This window comes from Lutjanus erythropterus, chromosome 16 (genome assembly GCF_056507025.1).
Source record: "Lutjanus erythropterus isolate fLutEry1 chromosome 16, fLutEry1.hap2, whole genome shotgun sequence".
NCBI lineage: Eukaryota > Metazoa > Chordata > Actinopteri > Lutjaniformes > Lutjanidae > Lutjanus > Lutjanus erythropterus.
This window is the reverse complement of record NC_139332.1, coordinates 21,704,037-21,730,350: the sequence shown is the minus strand read 5'-3', so window position 1 is coordinate 21,730,350 and position 26,314 is coordinate 21,704,037. Positions and strand designations below refer to the sequence as shown.

The following is a 26,314-nucleotide window of genomic DNA, read 5'->3' as shown; positions in this document are numbered from 1 at the left end:
GTATGTGTACATAATGTCTCTATGTTGGCAGGGACATGATATATGAGGGGTGTATACAAAACTTCTTTCTGGTGGCCACAGGGTGGCAGTATTTCTACTGCAGAATAAACACTGGCCGGCACTGACGACGTGTCAAGTCAACAGCAGTTACCAAATAAAAATGTTCCGGTTGAGCAATATGCAGTATAAATAAGAGTGCACAGCAGACGAGTCATGAAATCGTAGGAAAATTTGATATCAGAAATTTAATATGTGCTTTTGATCGACATAATCCCGACATGTCGTTTGCACACCGTCACACCACACACCCCCAGTTCAGACAGTGTGCATGTGCACATGAACGTGACTTAAAACTAAGGACCTACCATGAAGATTTGGGGCTAAAAACATGGTGTAAGCAACATGTTTTAAGTCACCTTGGCATGTTGGGGCTTCGGGAGACTTGGGCTACACCAGAAGGGCAGTATGGAGACATTTATGTATTTAGTCTGTCAAAACATAGGGTTCGTGACATGGGGAAAAATCATTGAGATGTTATTTTATTATTGTTTTAAGATGCCAGTATTATTCTGGGAAAGTTTTTCAAAACAGTGATTTACACTCTTCTTTCGTTACATTGATGGAAATTTGATTCCATATAAACCTCACGGATGCCTATTATTTTGAAAAGTGAATATTTGAAACCGGAAGTGTGAATGTTTCCGTAGCCATTTTGTTCTTTAACTTTACAACAACAGTCAGACTCATTCGGGGAATGTACCCTGGCTGTCCTGCGAAGTTTTCCTCAAGATGTTAACTACGGCTGACTGAGAAATGGAGACAGCGGGTTACACTTCTGTTGTGAAGTAAAAGGTGTATAGGGGACGTTTAACGGTGAGTGTGTCTACAAAAATGATCTTTACAGTCAGAACTGGTCAACGTTTAGTTGATATCAGATCTGAACTTCCTCCTAGTCGGGGCTGACGAGCAGCTAGCAGTTTTTAGCTTTGTTAGCTTGTAAATTCTCCCCGTAAAACTGTGGGTCTGCAGAAAGCCCTTATTGGCACCAGATAAAGTTTAATTACTGCTAATGTTACTTGATTAAATAAATCATATTGTCGATTTAACTGTGGAGCGAGTGAGAAAACACGGTAGCTCAGCTAGTCAGAAACTCTTAGAGCGATTAAAGTTGGGCACTAGCTTCCTGCTAGCCAAATCTGATTTCGTTAGCTAGCTAGCAGGCTAACGCTGGTTAGCCGGGTGGAAAGTGTAAACAGAATTTGGATCTTCATGTGCTTAGAGTCAGATGACACAATTTAAGCTTTTTCAGTTTCTTGCGAGCTATTGTAATGTTGTCACTAGTTGTAAAACAACCCATTTCTGTTAACCCTGCGTGTGTTGGTGGGTTTTTGTTCGCGAAATAACGTTAACCTCAATATCTACAATTCGTTACTTAGTTTGGACTAAAGATTTAGGGCTCTATAAGACGTGTTCACGCATTTTTTTTAGCTGAAAATTGCAGGACCTACTCACTACAGATCATCGGAAGAGTTACAAACAGCTGGTTAAATTCTTGTCTAATCTACATTGACGTTGCTTCCATAACTTGTAAGTGTTTTTGGATTGATAAGATTAACGTCACAGCAGAGGCTGGTTTGTTTCGCTTTCTGTGACTGTGCAGTATTAGAATGTATTTTTTTTTTTATAGCACTGATATTTTGTTATCTTTGGCTCATATTTTACAGTAAGATATTTATCCAGTCCATATCTGAGTATGATTGTGACTTGTGGTGGCGTTAAATAACAATAAGTGCCCTTCCTAAATGTAATTATACAGTACTCCTATTTAACTTGGTATTTAATTTTATCTTATTTATACTTACATTACCCTATATGTCAGAGGTAAATATTGTACACTACTGTGCTTCGCAGTTGGCCGGCTTAAACCTTACGGATAGGGTTGCTTACACTGTGGTATACAAATCTGAAAAAACAAACACAAAATTTTATATTTAAAAAAAGCCTTATCTTTTCATTCCTTTAAGGGTCATTGTAACTGATAAAATTACCACTATTAATGATAATATTTCTATTGTACTTATGTATATCATGAAGCTGATTTTCTGACATGTTATTTTACCTTGCCAGTATCATAACTGCTGATAGACACTGATATTTTTAAGCACTGGACCCATGTGTGTTTTCCAGTTAAAAAGAAACAGGAGGATTTTTCTTTTTTAGATTATTAGATTTTTGACATTATGGCGCTGGAAAAAATGTTTGTTTGTTTTTTCCCAAGGGGACCTCCAAAATAAAAACAGTGTGATAGTTCCTTGCTGCTTAGTAGCATTGCTACTTTTACTTGAGTAAAAGGTTTGAATACTTGTACCTCCCTTAGTAACTTGTTACTAAATATAGGCATGGTTCCCTGAATGGAAATACTCCCACAGTCAACAATGTTTTATTGAATAGATAATAGGTCAGTTACTGGGCGCAGTCCTTCCTTATTTATTGTGTGACTTTTACAACATGCATGCTAAATGAATCCAAGCCATCCTCACTGGAGCTTATTATCAGTGATAAACCATAGTGCTTTGTATCCTCTAATGGTCTGTGACTGTTTAACTGAAGTTTGACTCCCAGACCTGCTGAATGTTAAATGAAAGAAACTTTTTATGGTCCTAAGTTTGGAAACATTTTGGGACCCATGTGTTTGTGGAACCGATGTTACCTTTAACTCATGTCTTGGACTCAGTGACCCATCGGTGGTATTTCACACCACAGATCCAAGTGACATGTTTTCAATTTTAGTACCAGACAAGCAATTTATTGTCCTTATATGTAAATATTGACATGATAAGTTATTTTTAAACATTTCTTTGACATAATTTGAGACGAGGATTACTTATTCAAACCTGTATTTTTCATTTTACATAGTGCAGTTGTTTCCTGTGGGTAAACCTGGGATGAACGAAGCAATTCTTTTTTTTTTTTTGGCGCCTACTGACACACACCATCACTGCCCTGCCCCTTTTTTGTAAGCACTCAAAAGTAGGGCAGAAAGCCTCCAATCTGAACTAGGTTGACTGACCTAAATTTGCTGGCCAGATGTACTAATGATAACATTCTGATCATACTGAAAAACATTTCACATTAACCTATTAACAGTGTTTTAGATCATGGAATGTGAGGAATTCATGTTCTGTGCTTGTGCGAATGCATTTGAGCACATGAAGCAGAAATGCTAACCTGTGAGGATGGTTTTCCTTTTACCCTTCAACACATTCTTTTCACTTGCTTGCCTGGTTTTACCGCCATAGAGAAACTCAATTTCTTGCTCTTTATCAGTCTTTTGACTCTTTTTCTGATGCAGCAGCCTCTCAAAAACCCAACCCAACAAAAAGGATGTATTTCTGAATACTGATGGATGTCGATTACGTCATGGCAGTGGTAGAAGCTTTGAAGCATTTGGGTCAACCCCACTGTGTGGATAGAAGCAAACATTTGCTTTTTTGCAGTAAGGCCACATATGTACAAGCACTGACGTTTGTCTTCAATTTTCCCTTTGGCTTGATGAATGAGCTAGCAAATATTTGTGTACTAGGCACAAAGCAAACATGCAAGCATAATGTGTTTTGTTACGTGGGACCCTTAAGAGGAATTATTAATGCAGACTTTAAATTCCTGTTTATCCAGGGGTAAATCCAAAGAATGTAAGACCATGTGGATACAGATAAGAAAAAATAAAGTTGGAGAGTATGTCTATTGATAATAAATGTCTTAAAACATGCTCCATGAGGTAATTTAACTTTTATAGACCCAGGTTTTGAACAGTTGGGCAAGTACATAGCAAGTACAGTTGTGTTCAATGCCCAACTGTACTTGCTATGTTTTGTAAAGGACAAGTAGCTTAAGTTTTCCCACTCATAAAATTTAAAGGAGTCAGATCAGCACATCCTTGGCTTTGATAAAACAGTGAGTCCGGCACCGCTTGTGAATTGTGAATAGCTGTTGGTGCCTCTTTCCTCCTTCATTATAGCACCAGAGCCATCTCCCCCATCACACTGCCCATCTGCTTCCTCCCCCTGCTGTTTGGGGGTGAGTGAGACTGTCATGGTATGTAGTGATGGGAAGAAACATGATTTAGACTCACTCACTACTACCAATTCTGTGCCAATGTGAAATTGACTTTAAATCCAATATTTGGCTTCAGCCACAGATGGTGGTGAGTGATGACTAGAAAGACATAACAGTCTGCAGTCTGAGTAATTGCCTTCACCATAATGAGGCACTATGTACAGTTTGCCTCGGGTATTGCATTTCCTTTTTAATTCCTGCAGTAGTTCAGATTGGTAAATTTGAAGCAGGCAGATGTTAGTCAGCATGCCTTCTTCAGCAGGTTAGCTGTTAGCCTGCATGGCTTAGAAGGAAGCTGAGATCTGTACTAATGGAGATGCAGGGGCTCATAGAAGCTGTGCTTGCACTACATATGGTTTGTCTCAACTCACTTTTGGTACCAGGCACTTTTCTCAATTTAGTTTTCCACTGCAGATAGTACCTCCTCAACGTAGGCAGGAACTGAATATCTTTGGGGTGTGGACAAAACAAGCCATTTGAGGTTTCCTCACCTTGGAAAAGGCAGATTGACATTTTTGTCTTTTCTTACATTTTATAGTCATAACAACTAATCAATTAATCAAGAAAATAATGACAGATGAATTGATAAGGAAAATGATAATTACTTACAGGCCTAAATGACACACATATTCAAATGAAGCCGTTGCCTCATTGTAGTGTCCCAGATACCATGGAAAAGTACCTTGAACTGTTGGCTGTAAATCAGACTATTTAGTAAACAGTGCTGAAAGCAGCCTTGGAGACATTCACTCCCATGCCTCCTGTCCCCACTCTCTGTTGAACGTCACACATTATTATTATACTTTGCCCGGCAGATAATAGGCTAAATAGAGATTCATTAAGCTACAGGATTATTTCAATGTCTAGCTGACAGAAAGTTGGCATGCACCAGATAAATGCTGGGCAGTCTAACAATAACTTTTTTCCCAGTGTGAGTTTGCAACAGTGGGATGTCTTGTTCGGTATACAGCAGTGACAGTTTCCAAAAAAGCTGAAATATTTCCTCTTTTGGTAGATAAACTAGTAGCTTTTGTATGGTTTGTCATCCAGTGTCAGGCCTGATTTTCCATCTGAAGCCGTAATAACTGAATGCATTGTCATAATCAGGAAGTCTGTCCTCCGGCTGGAATGTCAACGGAAATTAGTGTACGTGACGAACACTTTGAGCCACTCGTTTCCACTGTTGGAAGCTGATCATTGTATGTGGGATTTCTTTGAAGGTGGGCAAAGGTTACTCCAAAAAAAATCATAGAAAGCTTACATTCTCTATTATGAAATTGCACTCCAGCTGTGAAAAACCTCACAGATTTCTTCTCAAAGCGGTTGATCGTTGACTCTCATCAGAGTTGGGTCTCGAGCCCCTCCTACCAGATGAGAAGCACGTGCTTCATGTGTGCAGTAAACAGTTTACCGAGACAATTGTGAGCAATCACAGACCAACAGACAACAGCTGTGTATTACACACAGCTGTTGTCTGTTGGTCTGTGCATGGACAGAGAGTCTAATTATCATTACAAGTAACTGTGAAGATAAATCCACTTTTTAATCCAAAAAGTTTAAAAAGCAAACGCTGAGCTCTCTTCTGGCCCGTCTGTGGGTCTGTAATTACTCTGTTGTCGCTGCTGCAGAGGGACTGAGATGCAGAGGTGAAAATTAATCCACTTTTTTGTCTCAAAAATGGGGAAAAAAATGCTGAGCTCTCATCTGGTTGGTTTGCAACTCCACTATTTCTTTGTGCGTCACTGCTGCAGAGGTCTGAGAAGCGCGAGTGAAAATAAATCCACTTTTTAATCTGAAAAGTTTGAAACATACACTCTGAGCTCCCCTCCTGCCAATAAAGTTGTCAACATCAGATCGATTCTGGTGTTTCTTCCTCCAGAGGCTCCAATCTGCCACCAGTCCTCACATCCAGAGCTCCCAGGCTCTGAGCAGCTGTTTGTTGGCTCTGTGTCTCGGCTCCGCCTGGTCTTCTCAGCCATCAGCAAAGCCACACATTAGATGTGAATGAAGGTGAAGGTGAAGTCAAAGGTAACGTGAAACGTGATTGGCTTCAGTCTACTGTCACAGGCCAGATTCTCTAAATTGTGCAAACACAGCCAAGAGGCAGTGCAGAAGTCTAGTTCTGTCTCACACCACTTGATTTACAATATTCTGAAAGATTATTAGGAAATTATTTCTCATTGATACCAAAACAATACAGACAATGCCAACAATTGCCTACCTTAGCTTTAATACACTACTAGTTACCCAAACCCACCCAGAATCAAATACACACCATTTCAAATCAGCATTGTTACCCAAGGATTAAAGTTGGGTATTGCATGGATGGTGTCCACCTCCAGTGATCAAACAGTCAACAGGAATGCGATCAACTGGAGATGGCTCAACTACAGCTTTGTCAAAAATAGGAGAAGTAGATTAGAAAAGAGCCAACGTCCAAAAACAACATACAGGAAGTGTATGTCTTAATCACAATTCATTCAGTAACACAATTTAAAAATGTTTGTCCGTGTTATATAAGATACTTCACGTTGGCCATTTTGTTGTTATTCTCAAAAAATCCAGTGTTGGTACGTCTATAATCTGATAATAAACGCATTTTTACCAATTTAACGTTGCTTCCCCTTTTTACTTGCTACACAGTGAACCGGGGTTACAACAGTAACATTGAGTTTCAGCCTGGTCGACTTTAAATAAGCCGCTGCTCTTCTCTTTACTTTGGAAATAGAAGAAGCGTTGTGGAGCAGTGTTAATGTGAACATTCAGGAAAGGATGTCTCTTTGGCAGAGGGCCATGTTCTCTTTATAGCTTATTAATAGTTGCAAAACGTATTTATGAAACAGGGTCTGATGTGCCAATGTGCAGTCATAGACCTGTAATATAAAATGCTCCATTGCAATTTGGTTATGCACCTAATTGTCTCTTTGCAAAATTACAGGCAATGGAAACCTGGATTTATTTTGTTTATTGCAGTGCAAGAGCCAACATGTTATTGCTCCGTGGTCTGAAGGGCCATACTTGTTAAAACCATTACCACTGCAGCCCCGGGTGACACATTTTGTTACTATTTTTTTCCACGTCTATCTTGATGTATAAATTATAGTGTCACTCTCAAAAAATGTCAGTAACCTTGCATTGACCTTTCCCTCTGGTATAAAACCACAGATTTAAATCATATTACAATGGCAATCATGGTGTAGCGTCAGCTGATGCAAACTCTGTGGCTTCTTAAAGAGTTTACGAAAGGTTGAAAGCATTTATTCAGCCGCAGTAGGCTTCCTGCCCCGGGGTTGTCTCTGGAACTGGGACACCATCCTGATGTGTGAGCCGTGGTTGCATGTGATTGCCCTCTGGGCCATAGAACTTGAATACATGCGTGTGCGTGCACACACACAGACACACAAACACACACACACACTGACCACAGTCACATGGAAAGTCCCACTCACTCTCAGTACAGTGCCGAGGCAGGCTTTTCCAGTTTAATTACGCCTTGGGAGTGTAATTTCACATTGACTTGTGGGTTGCTTGAAATTGCTCCACTGTCTTGTTAAAATTTCCTCTTGCTCACGTGACTTGGCTAGTTGACCCAATACATCATAAGGCTTTGTTATGATGTGGAACTATAGTGTTAAGGCATAGCTTTATCTTTATTAGAAAAGCACTTTCCACCTTTGCTGCTCCAAGATATAGTTCAATGTTATGATACTTAAGAAAATGCTTTGGAAATCTCCTCCTAAAAAGTTTTCAGTAGTCTCTATTACAATTAATTGGTTATTTGATTATTGAAGTTGAGTTGTATTGTATTGTATTTATCTGTAGTTGAGTGTATAACCTACAGTCAAAAAAGATGCACTCCTAAACAAGCCAGTACTATTATTATTACACGTCAGACAGGAAACCTCTGTTATATAAGCCAAATATCGCTCTCTCTCTCGCTAGATCAGAATCCTTTGACAAAAACAACAATTTTATCTTGTAAAACACGGAAGCTGATGGTCTGCCAAAGCCTCATCTGTTAGTTTGTGTTATTGTGTGAATTTGGTGAATCCAAACTAACCCTTTAAAACACTGAAGTCCCACAATAACAAACAAACTAACAAATCAAGGCAACAGTAGACCAGCAACTCTCTTGTTTTGCAAGGTAAAATGACTTTGTCAAAGGAGACTAGTGGCTTTGGAGAGGGTGATATTTGGCTCATGTAACAATGGTATGGCTTTGGTAAAGGTTGTCTGATAGCAAGTTAAAAGGGTTAAAATGTTTTAAATATAGTGTAAAAAAACAACAATATTTTAGGTCAGACTTTTTTTAGATGAATAAAATTGGCTACATTTTGCAGCTGACACGGTTCACAACAGTACATTGCAAAGCATCTAACACTGGGACTCCTGCTGCTTCTCTAAACTGGGGTTGGTCCCTGTCTACTGCAGGTAATACACAGACTATTGATAAATATCTCATACTAACCCACTTCAGTCCAGTCTGTCTTTGTGTTGGTGCTACCATTGCCCTCACACACCTCAAGTAGCACAAACAAAACTGTCTGATGTGTCATCTCATGTCACCTCACATCATCTCGTGTCGCTTTATCCACTGGTGTTGTATAGTGCTTAAACTTGAGATGTCATGTGCAGGCTTTGGGTTTTAATTACGGCTCTTAAACTTTCAGCACCACCAATTAAAACACATTAGCCTTTACAACTTGGCTGCCGTGCTAATGACTTCATGAGATGCAATTATGGTTTAGACTTTTTTAATCTCCTTTATCTTTAGCTTGAAGTTGAAATAGGTTAACTTTACATTAAATGTACCTATACGTTATAATTAGCTAAATATGGTTTCTTTGTAAAATCTAGTCTTCCACACCCATTTTTGTTTGTTATTTTGTTTTTTTTCTCAGCAAAGTCTATTTCAAGTGACCTCAAATTTCAAGTGTTCTGCCTGCTAGAAAATTGATAGTACCTTGCAGATACCACCTTCTGTGAACTAAATTGATTTGCTTAAAACTGTACCAGTGCTTCAACTTATTTCCCTATCTGTGCAGTCTTTTAGTAGTGCATCCTTCTGATTTTCCTCCCATCTAAGAAGTTCACTTGTCAGCTGGTCCCACCTGCTGCCATCCAAACTGCAGTTATATTTTTCATGTGTTATGTATCAGTCTGAGAATCAAAAGTGGCTCTACTAACCTACTTGAAGTGTTGTTTTCAAGTCCTAACAGCCCTCTTATCATCTTGATAAGAGAGATAAGAGACCTAAATGTTTACACTGCCCATACTTTACTCATTGTTTTATAATCCATTCATTTCCACTCCAGACCTCTGTAGTACAGGTAGCGCCTCAATGTTAGCATAGCCTCTGTCTACATGCTATTGATGAATGATCATTTGGTAAACCTATGTTCATGACCTGTTCTCTGCTGAATTTTGGCCAGTTCGGCGTTCTGTGTATTTTTATTGTCAACCTTCAGGCCTTTCCTTAGAGCTCATTATTGGTCTAGACGGGTTGATTGTTTTCTGATAACCAGTTTCCTTTGTCTGGTGTCGACTCTGGTTTAGTCAGTGAGGTTACTGCTGGTTTACCTCGGAAATTAAGCCTCATGCATCTTCCGTGTCGAATCTGGGTTGCATAATATTCACACTCTGAGCAGGGAGCTCTTATGTAGCAGAGGTGACCTGAAAGGTGGGATAGTGGTCAGTGCGACCTTCTCTGCAGACATGTTTCGACCTTGTATTTCAAATGTGTGTGAGATGGATTGCAGTTTACTCCTGGCAGCATCAAGCAGCCTCTCAAATGCACATGGAGCGGCCACTTGTGATAGATTTTGCTCACTACTGGACATTTTTCTGTCGGAAACTGACTGAAAAAACACATTTGCACCTGTCCATAGTCAGTTAGAGAAGTGGACAGAAGTTTTGTACTTTTGGTAACTCAGCTTTGAAATCTACTGTGTTGAGGAGCTTGAAGTTGGAGGTTGGATGTTGGGACAATCACAGACCACCTTCAAAATGTGACCTTAGTGTCTTTTGGGTGCTTTCAGACCTATTTTTAGAGTCATTAACTTGTGATTAGATCCGACTAGATGCATTTCAGTGCGGACTGTTGATAGCGAATTCATTCAACTTATAATAGTATTTGAGATTGAATATAAAGGCGAGAGAGGAGTCAGGATCTAAACCTGTGCATTCTTGGCACCAGACTGAATCTGGCCTCTGGCTGTGCACCTAAATGGCAGTCTTTTAAAGCTCTCCTCTGACACTGAACTAGCTGTAGTAAAAGTTAACTGCTGCCTGCAGGTCATCATGAGGGGAGAAAAACCGCAGCCAGTCAGACCGAGGTTTCTAGGTTATGAGAGTGAGTGTTTGCACTTTGCAGGATTGCTGTCCCATTTGAGATTTGCAGTGGGCTTGTTAATTAGTCACCTTTTGGCTCCCAGTGGAATTTTCCTGAAATTAGTCCCTAATGACAAAACACACACACACACACACACACACACACACACACACACACACACACACACACACACACACACACGCACACAAAAAGACTGCACAGAGGTAGGGGCAATTGTTCTTTGTCCTCCATTTTGCCTATTTGGTATTATGCTTCAGGACTTTGAAAAATGAATCTGCAACTTTTGAGGGCCTGTCAGGACCAGTGAAGTCTTGCGAAAATACGTAAAATTATGCAAATTGGGGTGCTGAATCACTGCACTTTGTTTTCAGCTATGTCGTTGCACACAAAGCAATGCAGGAGAATCTGAATTGCAGTATAGATGTTATAAACCGAGTCTTGTCTCAGAACAAGCAACAAAGCCTGAGAGCACAAGGCAGGGCTGCGCGACCTGTGTCTGTTGGCTGCTCCGGCGCTCTCAGCTGACTGTCAGTGAAGCCAGCTTAACTTAATGTTTCATGTTTCATGTTTGAAGTGCAGACTCTGACTTGGGGTCAAGCCCCATTCAAATTCTGAGAAGTTAAAGGTAGAATATACAAGCTTTGTCAGTTTCTGTCTGTAAATGCACCAGAAAAATAGTTGATTACTGAGTCTCAACCACAGGTACTCAAATTGCGTCACTTTGGGTTGGTAAAGCATCCCGAATACAGCAGAATAATGCAAAAATAAGAAAATAAAGGCAGAGAGCAAGGTTTCTGCTGGTATAGACACCACTACATACTTCTAGTGGGTCAGAAGTGATGATCAAGAAGGGTTATTTTTAGTCTATACATTGGGCCTCATGCATTTTTGTATTCTTATTTTACCTTTCTCTTACTTTTTTCATATGGTGGCTTTGTACAGGGGTTCCATGTCAGCTTCAACAAATGCTCTAAACTTAAGTACTATCACTGAAGTAAAGAAGAAATGGTTTGATATGAAAATAGCTTCAAAACAAAACATCATGCCACAGCAAAGTGATCGATGACTGCAATGGGAGGAGGAGCTCAGAGGGAAATCTCCATCACAGGGATGAACAACAGAATACATTCCATAATACGTTATGTTGCTGTCAGGCATTGCAATGGAAGATGTTCTTCTGCATGTGAAGACACAGCCACTATGCCTGACAGTAATAATACATCATTAAATTAATGATGATAGGTTTTATGTGCAAAGTTACAATTACAGTATAATTTGAATGTTGACATAACTCTGAAATTTGATTTATTTTTTAAGCACAAAATGTCTTGAAACTAATGATACAGTCATTAGTGAAAAACTTTTGTTTGGGTATTTGTATAGACAAACTGCACATGATACCCACAGTTTAAGAACCAGTCTGTTCATACTAGTTCTTGCATGAGGCATTGTTTTCAAGGAAACGAAACTAAAACTCTAAACTAAAGATTCTCACAAACAGGCAACAGAAAGTGTTTGTTGGAGTACTGGCAACATCTTGAAATGAACTAATAAGACAACACTGTAAATTGTGTCTCATGGTAAAAACAACATAATACTCCAAGGAGATGCAAATATTTTTAATAACTTTGTGTAACCCTCAGGCACCGCACCTCTTGCTGATGTCAGTTGTTTCTCTGCAGTGCTGCTTTTTGTTTTTTCCAGATGAGAGAGAGAGAGAGTTGGACAAATTTGAGAACATAAATGCATGAATAAAGACATGCATTTAAGCTGAAAACACACCACATGATTTTTAAAGCCGTATTATAACCTGATGTGGCTCATGGTTATTGATTTTAAAGATTTGATGTGGACTTCGGACTGATCTGCAAGGCAAGTAGGCCAGGTCACCTTGAGCAAAATGTATACTTTTATCTTGTAGATTGTGGGGTTGGGTATAGAGCTTTGATACTTTTATTTATACTGTACAGATATTCCAACAGTTTTCCAGTTATGCGGCTGAATAAAGTGCACAGAATAAAAAAAATAACAGTTTCCCAAGTGTTTTGAAGAGTTTCCTCCCTTGAAGTATGTAATTGCACTGTTATGTGTAATGTCATTTTCCTTTTGTCAAAATGGATTTTCTAGAAATGGTATTGTAATGTTCAGGAACTGGTATCAAAGCCAGGGTATCGGTACCAAACATTTTTTAATGATATTTAATGAAAATTTGCATCTCATCACTTGAAGATCTGTAATATGTCTTTTGTGTCAGTGTCAGCAGGACAGATTGATGAGAATTAATTGTAACTACTTATTATTGTTTGGTTCAGTGTGTCATCACCTTCAGACCGCTTTCCTTAAGGTCCACTACAGTTGCACTTCTCTTTCTCAGATGATAAGTAGTTGTGAGCTGTTCACATTGTGAAAAATGAGAGCATGTGGAAGCATTTGAGGCAAGGTGTGGCTGCTCATTGACACAGCTGCGGCTGCATCACAGATATATGATGGGAAAAACACAGGATTTTGTCTTGTTTTGCCTACAAATGACTAATGCACACCCCAGGGAAAGCCTGCAGTCGTTTTTTGTAAGCAGTTTCACATGCACAAACACACATCATACACTGAGGACACGCCTGCAAAAATGCCTGAAGGCTGCCAGAAAACTCCAAATTATCAAAAGGATGGTCTCTACTTAATGCAGAGACCAGTGAAAAGCCTCAGTGATCTTGTTTTAAATTTTGACAAATTTGTATAATGTTGTGTATATGTATATTGTAGTAATGCTTATTTTGTATCCTGAGAAACACACCCCCTACACTGCACCTTCAAATGCTCCTGTTTTTGCTGCAGAACATTAAAAGTTAATGAATTCAGCTTTGATTCTGTACCTGATTTTCTGTTTTTTTTCTGTCTCTTGCAGGTTGGTGTCTGATCATCAGTCTCATCACTGTGATTTAAACTGGGGACAGACCACAACTTAGACTTCCAGACCTCCTACACCAGCACTCAGCCACTATGTCATAGCTAACAGTGACCAAGCCCCCTCCCCTAACCATCCTGTCCCTTATACCCCACTCCCTCTCTCCATCTTCCCCCTTCTCCTTGTCCCTCATCTCTTCTCCTGATGTTCTGATTTCTGGTTGTAGTACCAGCAGCAGCCCCTCTGGCGTGATGAGCAGCCTGCACCAGCAGCATCATGGCAGCACAGGCTCAGAGCGAGACCTTCACTCTGCTGCCTCCTCTGTTAGCCTCCCGTCGGTTAGAAAGACCCCCAAGAAGCGCCGTCTGTCCCTCCATTCATTGTTTGGTCGACGACGCAGGCCTGACCGCGACCCCAAGCGCAAGTCCAGAGCATTACAGGGCGCTGCAGGAGTGGATGGGGTTGTCAGTACTGAAAGCGTCCAACCAGAGACTTTCCATGATAAAACCTCTGCCCAGTCAGCACTGGGCGCAGCATCGACCTCATCAGTGTCGGGTTCTTCATCAGAGCTGATGGAGTGCCCTCTGTGCCTACTGCGCCATGCCCGCGAGCGCTTCCCTGACATCATGACCTGCCACCACCGCTCCTGCGCAGACTGCTTGCGACAGTATCTTCGCATCGAGATCTCAGAGTCTCGAGTCAACATCTGCTGCCCCGAGTGCTCTGAGCGCTTCAATCCCCATGACATCCGGATGATCCTGGGGGACCGGGCCCTCATGGAGAAGTACGAGGAGTTCATGCTGAGGAGGTGGCTAGTGGCTGAGCCTGACTGCCGCTGGTGCCCCGCCCCCGACTGCGGGTAAGAACGAGGATTATAGAGGCTACACAGTGGATAAACATATTAGGACAACAACCTATTAAGTAATGTCTACCTAATATTTATGTAAACAGAGCAAACCCAGATTTATACGATCCAGTTTAGCCAGTTAGCCATAAAAGTTTTAAACATTTGGGATTGTTTCCACACAGACTACAACTTGTATTTCATATTTTAAAATCTTCATTTTGGTTTTCTGAGATGTGCCTGATGAGTCATACTTCTGATACAACAAATAGTCCCAAAATAACATAGTAAGCAGCATTGAGGAAACTTCAAGGCTATAATCTGGCCTTTTGAAGTTCATCCGAGCCTCCACATTGATGCTGGAGTTATAAATAACTTGTGGCAGTAATAGACCTGTTTATTCTGTCAGCCTAATGAGTCAGCCAAAAAGAGACACAAGCAGCAAGTGACGGTGATATCTGTTGTTATGAAACTGTACCTGTCATTATTCTAAACGCATAATGATCCGTAGAGGAACATAAATATATACATGCCTTAATATAGAAACATAGTAGTAGAAAGGGGCTCAACCCCTGTGTAAATATTATTAAAAGTAAATCTAAATAAAAATGCTAAATTTTTCATGCATAATTGTTCAAGGTAGATAAGGTTTATATGTGTTGCCCTTCATCACACAAAGAAATATAAAGTAAAGAAACTCAAGATACTTACATGACAGTTTGACACATTTTGTTGTTCTGATTGGTTGTTGGTCTGTCCAGTTATGTCCAGATTAATTTTGGTGTTTATCCTGTGGAAATCAAAATTTAACTGAGGGATCCCAGACTAATTGACAGTTGTGAAGTAGTCTGGTGATGCCAGGCTAGTGATTTGCCTGTTCATGATGTTGATCATAGTATCATCATTTTATTTCCTGTAAAGCACTTTGTTAAAATAATGAGACTGCGAACCAGAAATATGTAAGAATGCCACACTGAATAAAAAGAAAAGACACTAAAACAATGCTGAATATAAAAAAGTATAAGTAAGACAGGTTAAAAACAACATTTAAATAACTAAAGAGAATAAAAAGAAACTTCCAGGCATTGAATTTGAGCACTCAGTGATATAATTTATTAGATAAAGATGAAAAAGATGTTATTGAAACTTCTCTGAGGTGGAAATTGTTTTTCTGGTTTCCCTCTTTCACGAGGAGGTGACAGTGTTGGGGAGGGTCAGGTCAGGGTCATGTTTGGAGCTGGTAGGGATTCAACAGTTTGCTCACAGGGGCCTTAACGGTGGCTACCGCTATGCTGTCCGTCCTTGCTAGATCAAGCAGCTTTACCTGTTGTTTAGCACACCTTAAGGCTGTGATCACCGCAATGCACATAGAATAATCAGAACTGCTCATCTGCATTTGTAGCAGCCTGTTATTTAATGTGTTTTTTTTGCTGATGCAGATTCTGGCAGGAGTGTTATAAAAAAAGAAGTGGTTCATTAAGTTTTGGAGCAGCTACTAACCCACATTCCCTGTGCTCAGTCATCATTGTTAGCTTAGTTTTGAGTGATTGCTGAGTCCAGTAATGGTTTCACCCTTCACTCTCTCTCTTGGCTTTGTTGCATCAAAACAACGCTGACCCTGTCTCTTAGAATAATGGCTCTTTCATGAGCTTTTTTTCAGCTCTTCTTGCTCTCATCATCTAATCAGTCAAGCTCTGGCTGACCGACACTCTCTCCACAGGCTAATGCTGTCGCTCTTGATTGTTGTGTAATTGCGCTCACTAAGTTTTTGGGTTGTGTTGGTCAGCTCAGCAGTTAGGTTCACCAGGGTTAAGAATCCTATGTCCAAACATTTGGCGTAAAGAGATAAATTATTCATTTTTATTCAATTTTTGTATTCTGTGCAAATGAAGTTTTAAAAGGTGACCTTGTTATCAGCATGAACATATTTTTACTTAGTCTAAACTGAACAGGAGTGCAGTTACACATTGGAATGTATAGTAATAATACCAAAAGGTCCATTTGGAAGGCCTCCCATCCACTTTTATGACTTAAACACCATTTGTCCTCAGTTTGCCTCACTGATGTGTTAGTGGAGTCTGTCTGGAAACTGTCTAGACTGAAAGCTCAGTAGATATATGGTGCCCACACACACTACCACTGATGTGTAACGTGTGTAAATTAATAATGAAACCTTTACAAGAGCCTGTTAAAGTGACGCCATGACATCAGTTACTAGTACATTTGTTTTTATTCCCTTCATCTGACACGGTAGCACAGAAAACCACTATCAGATGTTTAAATTGTTCCACAGTAGCTGTGATCGAAGCCTTTAATAAGAAGGGCAAAGATTCAGCACGTTATTGCCATGAAATTAGTGTGCTTGTGACAAAACAACAAACACTGACAGCATATATCAGCCAAGACACATAGCAAGAAAAAAGTACAAGAAAAAAAAGTCCAGCCTTGCTCTGATTTTCAACTTTTTATTAACTTTGTCCCAGGTGGAGACCCTGAGGGTTGTCAGTGCCCAAGGTGATATCTACAGATGTCTGGTTTCGTCAGACCAACAGTCTAAAACCTGAATACATTCAGGTGACTTAAATGATGATGGTAACTGCAGTTGCCGTCAAATGTAGTTTTAGACACTTGTGACAAAGATATGAAAATGCAGGCAGGGTATTTTACAATTTAACAATAAACTTTATCGTCCCAAAAATGACATTCACTGTCATGTTGGACTTTCACTGGTATTTTTAATAATTATAGGAAACTATGAATTAAACAAAAGACATAAACCAAAAAAATCTACATATTAAACTTTAAATCAGAAAAAAGCTAAATCAAAATTCAAAATTGGCACGTATTGGACAACATGCATGCAGATACCAGTATAGGTAGATACAGCTGTGATAGACCAATATCAGGCCGATAATATTGGCTGACTGATATTGGTCCGACTCTAGTACAAGAACCAAATTTTGATTCACCAGAGCGACTTGTGTCTTTATCCTTTGCCAGAAATAAAGGAATGCTAGTTTCACTTTTGGTAACTTCTCCTTACACAACTACCGCTTTCTTCTCAGCTGTTGTAACTGGTGCATCTCTGGTATCAGCTGATATTAGCATATCTATTGGATTAAATGCTTTAATCATTTTGACTAAGGTCTTCACCAAATAAAGAGCAGTGCTTATCAGCTGAGCACAAGTTACTAAAGATTTAATCATTTTCAGGGAATTTTTGTTGTACTAAGTAGCTCTCGCTTCAGGCCTTTTAGAGAATTGTATTATCAATAAAGATATTATGGTATATGTTCTCAGCTGAGGGTGTCACGAAAGCTGCAGACTCTGATTTGGATCAGTTACACTGGACCTTGATGCTTTTGCACATCCAGTATAAAGCTGTTACACACTGTCCAGTTCATAGTGTGTTTGTTTTCTCTTATCGTCCGTTTCTAATGTTCCCATGATAACCCTACTGTAGAATGCTGAAAGGCTGGAACAGTCTCAGGGTTCAGCTGAGGCTCTCATACATAAACTTACTTTATTAAAAGGCCAGGTGCACTGCTCTCCTTTCTAAGGTCTTCCTCTTAACAAAATGATAATTAATTTCTCATCTTATCCACACAAGAGGGACACAAGTAGGTCTGTGAGTCAGCAAGCAAGTGGAAACAGATGCTACAGTTCATTTTAATATTTTTACAGATAAGAAAGCCATTTGTTTAATGCAGTAATTGTGTTGGATATTAATGGCTGCCACGACAGTGAATTTTTATATTTCCAGTTTGTCCGGTTGTATTAGATTTGCATGTTTATAACAAAACAGTTGTTGGACTGTTGGGTGAACGTTTTTTCATTTAAAGAACCCACTAAAAGCATGCAATGTTGTATTAGGTGTCATAACATCAGAAATAGAGGAGAAGGGGGAAAAATATTTATTACAAATATCCAATAATATGCATAGCTGCAACTAAACATTAATTGAAGATATTCAAGACATGGAAAGACTGCCTCACAGGTTGAGAAACAGAAGAGGAATTCAGAAGAAACTGGAGTAAATGGAGTGGAGTAAAAAAATTAAATTAAAAAAAAAATCTGTTTAGAGCATTTTTCTGTCAGAAATAAAAATGTATAAATTTTAAAGGATGAATGAAATAAGTGGATTGGATAACTTGTAATGAGCAAACCTGCAAAGTAATTAAATAAAGGTAAAATTACTTAAAAATTACTTATTAAATTCTGTATTGCAAGAATTCTCTATTTGACGGTAACCATTTAAAACTCTAATCTGTTTAATGTAAACTGCAGATGCACATGTTACACTCGGTCCTGCCATGTACTTTTCAATAATGGCTCTCAAACTGACCATTGTAATGATTGATGAGGGATACTATGGTGACATGCAGTCATGCAGAGCTGATTGATCCAGTACTGATTTATTGTAACAGAGCTCATGATGGGACAAAGTTAATTTCCTGTTTACGTAACAAACACACACACACACACACACACACACACACACACACACACACACACACACACACACACACACACACAGTGATGATGATGTAAATATCAGCAGTGTATGCTGGGTAAGCGGACTGGATTTTTGTATTAAAACACACTAGAAATTGCTCCTTGATTTTACCCACCCTAGTTTTGTACTCCTTTCCCTACACTTGTCATGTTAGCCCTGCTGACCCCTAGTGTTGGGCGAAACTACTACATCCATGCTCTCCTACCAGCCACAGTTTTGTGTTTTTCCTTAGTTTTTACTTTCATTTCATGTTTAATGTTTGTTTTCAGATCAGCTTATTTTCAGTTAGTTTCCAGTGGGTTTGCTTGTTTCAGTTTAGTTTAATTAGTTTCGATATTTGTTTTAGATTCTTTAGTTTTCGTCTGGAGCAAGATTAAGTAACTTTAGAATAAGAATAACAATACAAACGCAAAAATTTGTGAAGACAGTGGACTCACAGTCATGTAGACATCCCACTTTCAAAGAACATATGAACCAATGCCTTGTCATGATTGTTGTTTTTTTTTTATTTTTATTATTAGTTATTAGTTATTATTTAGTTTTAGTTAACTATAATTGTATGTTACAGTTACCAGCAAATCTTAACCACAATTTTGGCTGACTTTCTTTTTTTTTTTTTTCTCAGTTATGCCGTCATTGCGTTTGGCTGTGCCAGCTGCCCAAAGATCACCTGTGGGCGTGAGGGCTGCGGGACCGAGTTTTGCTACCATTGCAAACAGCTTTGGCATCCCAACCAGACATGTGACACCGCACGGCAACAAAGGGCCCAAACCTTCCGACTCAGGAGTTTCAGGTCCTCCTCCCTGAGCTACAGCCAAGAGAGTGGAGCTGCAGGTAAACACACCTGCACCTTCAGCATACCATCACTTTTTTTTAGCCTCATACTTGTGCACAGATAAATTCACAGTATAAAATGCGCACTAGACCTGTAACAGTTAGTTGATTAATTGCTTGGTTGTCAAATTTATTTCCAGATATTTTGACAATTGAATAACTGTTTTGAATATTTTCTGGGGGCTTTATTCCTCTATGACAGTAAACTGAAAATCTTTGAATTGATCCTGATTTCTCAATTTTTTTTTGACATTTTATGGACCAAACAGTTAATCAGTTAATCAACAAAATGATTGACAGTCCAGTCAATAATAAATATAATCATTGGTTGCAGCCCTGATGCACACTGTAAATATTTATCAACAACACTTTATTCAAAATGCTTCTTTTACTTCCCCTTAAACAACGTCCTGTAGGAGACGACATCAAGCCGTGTCCTCGCTGTGCTGCCTACATCATCAAGATGAATGATGGGAGCTGTAATCACATGACCTGTGCTGTCTGTGGCTGTGAGTTCTGCTGGCTCTGCATGAAGGAAATCTCTGACCTGCACTATTTAAGGTGAGACAAACACAGAGTAGATAAAAAAATGCTCTTTTGCACCCAGTAGTTTCTACATTTGCATTTCCCTCCTGTTTTTTAGTGTTTTGCCTTCATTTTGAGAGCCAACAGTGTAGAGGGACAGGAAACGTGTGGAGACATCAGAGTTTGACATAGAAGAAAGATCCTCGGCCAGAATCAAACCATAACCCCAAACAGTGTGAATTTCAGTTTTGTTTTGAGTTCATTTCTAACTTTGGAAATAGTAGCTCGACAAGAAATCATCTTGGCCAGATTCCAAGATGTTTACAGATCTTTCAGTTTCAGTTTTTAATTTAATTTGGTTTTTATTGTTGTTTTTATTAAACATTTGTAGTTTTTACTACCCATCTCAGTATTTGCTTCACTGAGCATTATGATGATAAGAACAAACAAAATCATTGTATGTGTTAGTATTCACTCTTGAAATATGGCTCATGTTTCGTGGTTTATCATCTCTCCTCTTTGCACTCATAGTCTGCAAATAGTCAGAGCTTAAATTGAATGATTTTATTCAAATGAAGTTATTTTTAGAAGCAAAAAATAATTGTTAAATCGTTGCATATTTCGCAGGATGGTAACAGTCCTCAATATTTACTAATAAAACACCTTAAAAAGCAGTAAACAGTATTAAATTCTGTTTGGGAACATCTTAAATATATATGTATCAAATATCTTTGACAAAATTCAGTTCAAATGCTCTTGTTGTCCTGTTACAGTCTTTTAGGTTTTTGCTCTTCATGTCCACATACTTTGTGCCCCTTTCGCCACTGTAGCATGTCTCAATGGCACAGAGTGTTTTCTAGTTAACATTTTAACCGTCTAGTTTACATTCTACTTATTCTTAACCCTTCCCATTTAGCCATTAATCTCCAGTATTTCACACCGAGTCCCATTTATGTCATTGGTTGATGTGTAGTTTTATTGCAAAATTGGCCTCAGACTAAATTAACATGGTGGTATTCTCTCTCTCTCTCTCTCTCTCTCTCTCTCTCTCTCTCTCTCTCTCTCTCTCTCTCTCTCTCTCTCTCTCTCTCTCTCTCTCTCTCTCTCTCTCTCTCCCTCCCTCCCTCCCTCCCTCCCTCCCTCCCTCCCTCCCTCTCCCCCTCCCTCCCTCCCTCTCTCCAATTGCCCTGTTTACCCATCTCCTGCCTCCAATCCTCTCAGTCCGTCAGGCTGCACCTTCTGGGGGAAGAAGCCCTGGAGCAGAAAGAAGAAAATCCTCTGGCAACTTGGCACGTTGGTGGGCGCGCCTGTCGGCATCGCCCTCATAGCAGGCATTGCCATCCCTGCAATGATCATTGGAATCCCAGTCTATGTGGGTAGAAAGGTGAGAGCTGACGCCAGACGGCTAAAGAATGGTATGGACCAATAGTGGTCTAAACCAAAATGTTTATTCAGATAGATGGAAAACACAAAGGGAGACATTGAAGAGACGACAGCTAGCAGTGTAGTTCCAGGAGTTTTATTTTTAAAGGTAATTAACGGTGATCTTCCTCCTCAGATCCATAATCGCTATGAGGGCAAGGACATCTCTAAACACAAGAGGAACTTGGTAATAGCTGGTGGTGTGACGCTGTCTGTGATTGTGTCTCCTGTGGTCGCAGCTGTCACTGTTGGTAAGAAAGAAGGGTGGTTTGTTTTCGTTTTTCACTCTCTTCTTCGCCATCTGTTTCCAGACATCATTCAAATTATTTAAAAGAGTGTCTGTGGTGGGTCACTAGTATAAAACACAGTATAAAAGCATCATCTGGAATCTCGTCATCTTGGAAATTGCTTTCAGCTGTGTCAAAGAGGGGTATGCAGTTTTTGGAAACGAACATATAAAACTATCACTAAGTGTGTGTTTACATTGTGTCTTGTAGGCATCGGTGTCCCCATCATGTTGGCTTATGTCTACGGAGTTGTCCCGATCTCACTGTGCCGGAGCGGTGGCTGTGGTGTGTCTGCTGGAAATGGCAAAGGGGTGCGAATCGAGTTTGATGACGAAAATGACAACATAGGTAGCGGGGCCGCAGCCACAGGTGAGAATCTCTAACTGACGAACACGGGAAAGCAAGTATGCAGAATGTAGGTCCACAACAAGAGGCACAACTTAAGCTTTAGCTTTATTATTGTCCTCAAATGGAAATTTGTGTTTCATCTCACTATAAGACAGACTTAAAAAGACAATACATGAATCATATAATAAAAAATAAGGCCAAACTACCATGTAAACTCACATCAGGCAGACAGTTTACATCAGGTGACATCCAACCATCTTCCAACAAATCTTAACAAACCATGAAACGTATCAGACTAAAAGACAACTGGAAACACATGAATAGTAGTAAACCTGCTGAATTTCTGTCTCCTTTGAAATTTTTTGAATTTTAGTTGCATTCATCTCACAAGGATTTGCTTTCTACCATTTTAACTTTCTTATTAACTTCAGTCTTTGTCAGTGCCAGTCAAATGTTTTTGGGAAAACTAAGTTCTTTTTGTTTTCTCAAATTTTGCCATTTCCATCAAGCTTTTGTAATACAGTGCTTCAGAATGCACAGAAAAGTTTGTTGATGGAAACAAAGCTAGTGCTGTAGACTGACTTATGCATCATGTTATTGGCGCAATCAGCACAGCACCTGAGTATCTGGGAAATACCAGCAGCTTTTTCAAGAAACCACAATGCAAAAGTTGTGGTTTGTACTGACACATTTGTGTTCATGCATCTCTTGTTTGGCTTGCAGAAGTACACCTACATTTGTCAGTGCCTTTGTGTGAACGTATATATTATGCAAAGTCCATGACGTGCCAAAACAGTTGATGCGAGACACGTGTGTGATAGTGTGAATGACTGGCACAGTGTCAGTGGTTTTTCCCGTCAGCGTGCATCTGTCACTGTCAAACCTGACGGCTGTGTGAGGTCGAGCTTGTCATGCTCTCCCATGAGGCATTCAGGGAGATGGATTGTATTTCTCACAGCTTCTGTCAACACTGCCAATGATAATTATGAATGCAACTGACAGCAGGGGCTTTGACCTTTCCACAAACATAAGGTGTGAGACTTGATGACACATTTTCACAACTAAGATGTTATCAATCTGTTGTTTCAGGATGAATTTAAAAGTCAGTAAAGTCATTGATTGGACTTTAAACTTCAGGGCCCTGACTCCAATTTCTCTTTTGTTCGCTGTTGTTATCTACTGTTCCTTCCCCAGTTCTTCATGGCCGAATTTATATTTCCCTCCTCTTTTTTAACTTCTTTCTTTTCTTTCCATTTCTCCAAGCCAAATGATTCTTTCCGTAACAGAAATGATGTGCCAAACTTTTTTTTGTCTATCAGAACTTTCTGTAAATGAAAAAAAAATTACACTTCTTGTTCCCACTTTTCTCCTTAGACACGACCTCAGTGGCAGAGACACGGCTCAACAATCCCAGCCTTGGAGATGGAGCGAGTGTCGGTGGTCTGACAGGCCTGAGCCTCAGCGTCAGTGGGAGCCACATGGAGCGCTGCGGCATGAGCTCCACTCAGCGGGACAACATGAGCGACAACGCCAGCACCACTGCCCTCGCTGGGACCAGTATTACCGGCAGCCTCTCCGGCAGCTGCTACAACAGGTAACAGACTTGACAGATGATCTCTGCATTGCTTTAAATGTTTTATTGAAAAATTGTAGCCAAAGAAAGGTACTGGATGAAACATAAATCAGCACAAACTGTACTATTTGACCTTAATGGATATATTTTGTTGTATTGTGCAGTAAAATCTTTTTGCAATTGTTTTTTTTACACTAGATAAAGCAAACATGTAGTGATTCATCAAATATTTTATATTTTGTGTGTGTCTGGTTATTTCCAGGATGGAGGTGCAGGTTGATGTGCAGAAAGAGCGCTGCAGTCTGAGTGGAGAGTCAGCCACCGTCAGTCTCGGGACAATCAGTGACAACGCGAGCACAAAAGCCATGGCAGGATCCATCCTCAATGCCTATATGCCTCTGGAAAGGTCAGCAGTCAGAACATACTCATCCTACGTGTTGCAGCAGCACATGTCTGAGCTGTTTATTTTTTTTAAAGAAAACCTGTCCTAGTTTGTTTTAGTACCTTTTGCCAGATGCCCTGTGGTCAACTTGTTTGAAGGAAGGTCATTGTGTATTTTTATCAGCATTTACTGCATGCTTTCTGCCTTTGAAGAAAACGATGCTGGAAGCCTTTAAAAACAACTTTGGGGGTAGTTCAGGTTACTTGAGTTATTTTTGGAATTGTTTGTTCTGTAGTCAAACGTAGGAGTAGTAGATTTTACAATTTCCTTTACAGCACTTGAAGCACAAATCGCAAAATTTTGGCTCTGTTTTGGCTTTTTTTTCACTTCTTTCTCCATGTTTTCAGCTGTATTACTGCTCTGTTTCAACCACAAATACATTTTCGGGATTTTTTTGTTTTTAGTCATTCAATACCAAAACTGAATTCCTGCTCACAGTGAATGTGACTGACTTTGTTACTGTCTTGTGTGAGGTTTTACAGCAGTAACGTTTTCTGTAGTTAACACGTGCATTGAAAATGGAATAATTTTGAGTGGTTTTATTTTGCAGAGACAACAGTCTGGAGGTTCAGGCAGATGTGGAGTCCAAACAAGAGAAGGTGAGGCACGGCAGTGCCAGCAGCAGTCTGGATGAAGCCAGTTGTAGCAGCAGCACCGCCGGCCTTAAAGGTGCTAGTGGCGGCACATGCTCATGCACCTCCGCCTGCTGCTGTGCGCAGCACGACAACCACTGCTGCCCCTCGTCGCCCTGGTCAAAGGAGCCCTCTACCTCAGGGGGCAAGAAGAGCAAAGGAAAGCTTTGGAAAAGAGCAAGCAGCAGCTGCAGCAGCAAAGGAGAAACTAAAATTAATGAGACACGTGGAGACATGGATGCTCAGCTCCTGGAGCAGCGCAGCACCAACTCCTCCGAGTTTGATTCGCCGTCTCTGAGCGGCAGCCTGCCCTCAGTGGCCGACTCGCACTGTAGCCACTTCTCGTCTGAGCTCAGCTGCTCAGACCCTGAAACCTCACGGCCAGCTCATCCACCCTGCGCCGCCCCACTGGATCACCACCCCGCCGCCACCTTCAACGACGTCACCATCACGCCCATGCCCGAGGTGGAGCACGACCGCCTGGAGCATTATCCACCTCAGAGTAGCCACACAGCCTTCAGCCACCGCCTGCTATCGTCATCTCCACCTGCTTCGCCAAAAGAGGGGAGCAGTGGGACGTTTCTGTACATCAGCGAGGAGGGCGGAAGCGACATGGAACCAGAGAAACACGAGAAAGCAAAAGAGAGCACCAAAAACACTGCCGCACAGCCTGTAAGCCCAGCAAGAAAGCGCTGTATACAGACAGACATCTAAAGGAAGTCTCCTCTTCTTCTTTGGCTGCTAGCTCAGTTAGCCTTATCACCTAATTTCACTCTTGGTAAGCTGGTGGTCAAGTTTAAGTCTAATTAAATTTTACTCTGCTGTGGAGGCAGGAATATTACGTGAATGTCAGTCAGTTACAGAGGGGGTTGAGGTCTGAGATGGAAAGTGATTTAGTGAATAAAGTGAACAGGAGCACAGTAAAGTCAGAGCAGATGAGTGGGTTCTGTTCTTCAGAGACAGAATGAACAGATGTGTGAAGCAGAAGTTTCAGCCAGGTCAGCAGGTAGAGTTGAATGTATGTGGACAGGTGTCAAGTATGTTATCAAGGTGGTGAGATACTGCAGAAAGCCCATCCAGTTACTATGATGATCTGACCCCTGAATGATTTTCTTAAGCTCAAGATCTTTTTCCTGATGATTCAGAAAAAATGCAGAATTGATCAAAGCTGGATAGGAAGAAATTGAAAATGTTTTCAATAGTAAGTTGAGCTGCTATTTCAAAGCCTGATCTTATTCGCCCTTGTGACATCTGGAAAAATCTGTTTTTCTTTGGGGGTTTGCATGAATCAGGGATGGATAATGTGTCATCACTGTGGTCCACCGCTGTGCCACCACCAAGTTCATTCTGTGACTTCTTAAAAAGGCATGAGAAACACCACAGCTAAAGGATTGTTGAACCTACAGTAAGAGGGACCAGTCCGTACAGTAGCAAATTCTATTTTTCCATAATCAACTATAAGAAAAAATATTATTATTGTTGTTGTTGCTTTTTGTTTAAAAATGTGACTCCTTTTTTGTG

At 40.2% G+C, this 26,314-nt stretch overlaps 1 protein-coding gene across 1 annotated transcript; it reads left to right on the top strand.

Annotated features, from left to right (window-relative positions):
• Positions 1-722: 722 nt before the first annotated feature.
• On the top strand, positions 723-26,314 carry LOC146313076 (E3 ubiquitin-protein ligase RNF19A-like). The gene is made up of 10 exons (XM_084738960.1): positions 723-873; positions 13,371-14,229; positions 19,356-19,564; positions 19,981-20,125; positions 21,311-21,473; positions 21,648-21,762; positions 22,009-22,167; positions 23,521-23,740; positions 23,982-24,125; positions 24,712-26,314. Exons 2-10 carry the CDS (start codon positions 13,622-13,624, stop codon positions 25,505-25,507), a joined length of 2,559 nt encoding a protein of 852 aa, XP_084595086.1. The 5' UTR covers positions 723-873; positions 13,371-13,621; the 3' UTR covers positions 25,508-26,314.

Excerpts from the sequence above, each read along its gene's own strand:
- LOC146313076 (XM_084738960.1), top strand. The coding sequence starts at position 13,622 with ATGAGCAGCCTGCACCAGCAGCATCATGGCAGCACAGGCTCAGAGCGA. Across the intron at positions 14,230-19,355 it reads TGCCCCGCCCCCGACTGCGG|TTATGCCGTCATTGCGTTTG; the intron begins GTAAGAACGAGG and ends TTTTTTTCTCAG. Across the intron at positions 21,763-22,008 it reads GGTCGCAGCTGTCACTGTTG|GCATCGGTGTCCCCATCATG; the intron begins GTAAGAAAGAAG and ends TGTGTCTTGTAG.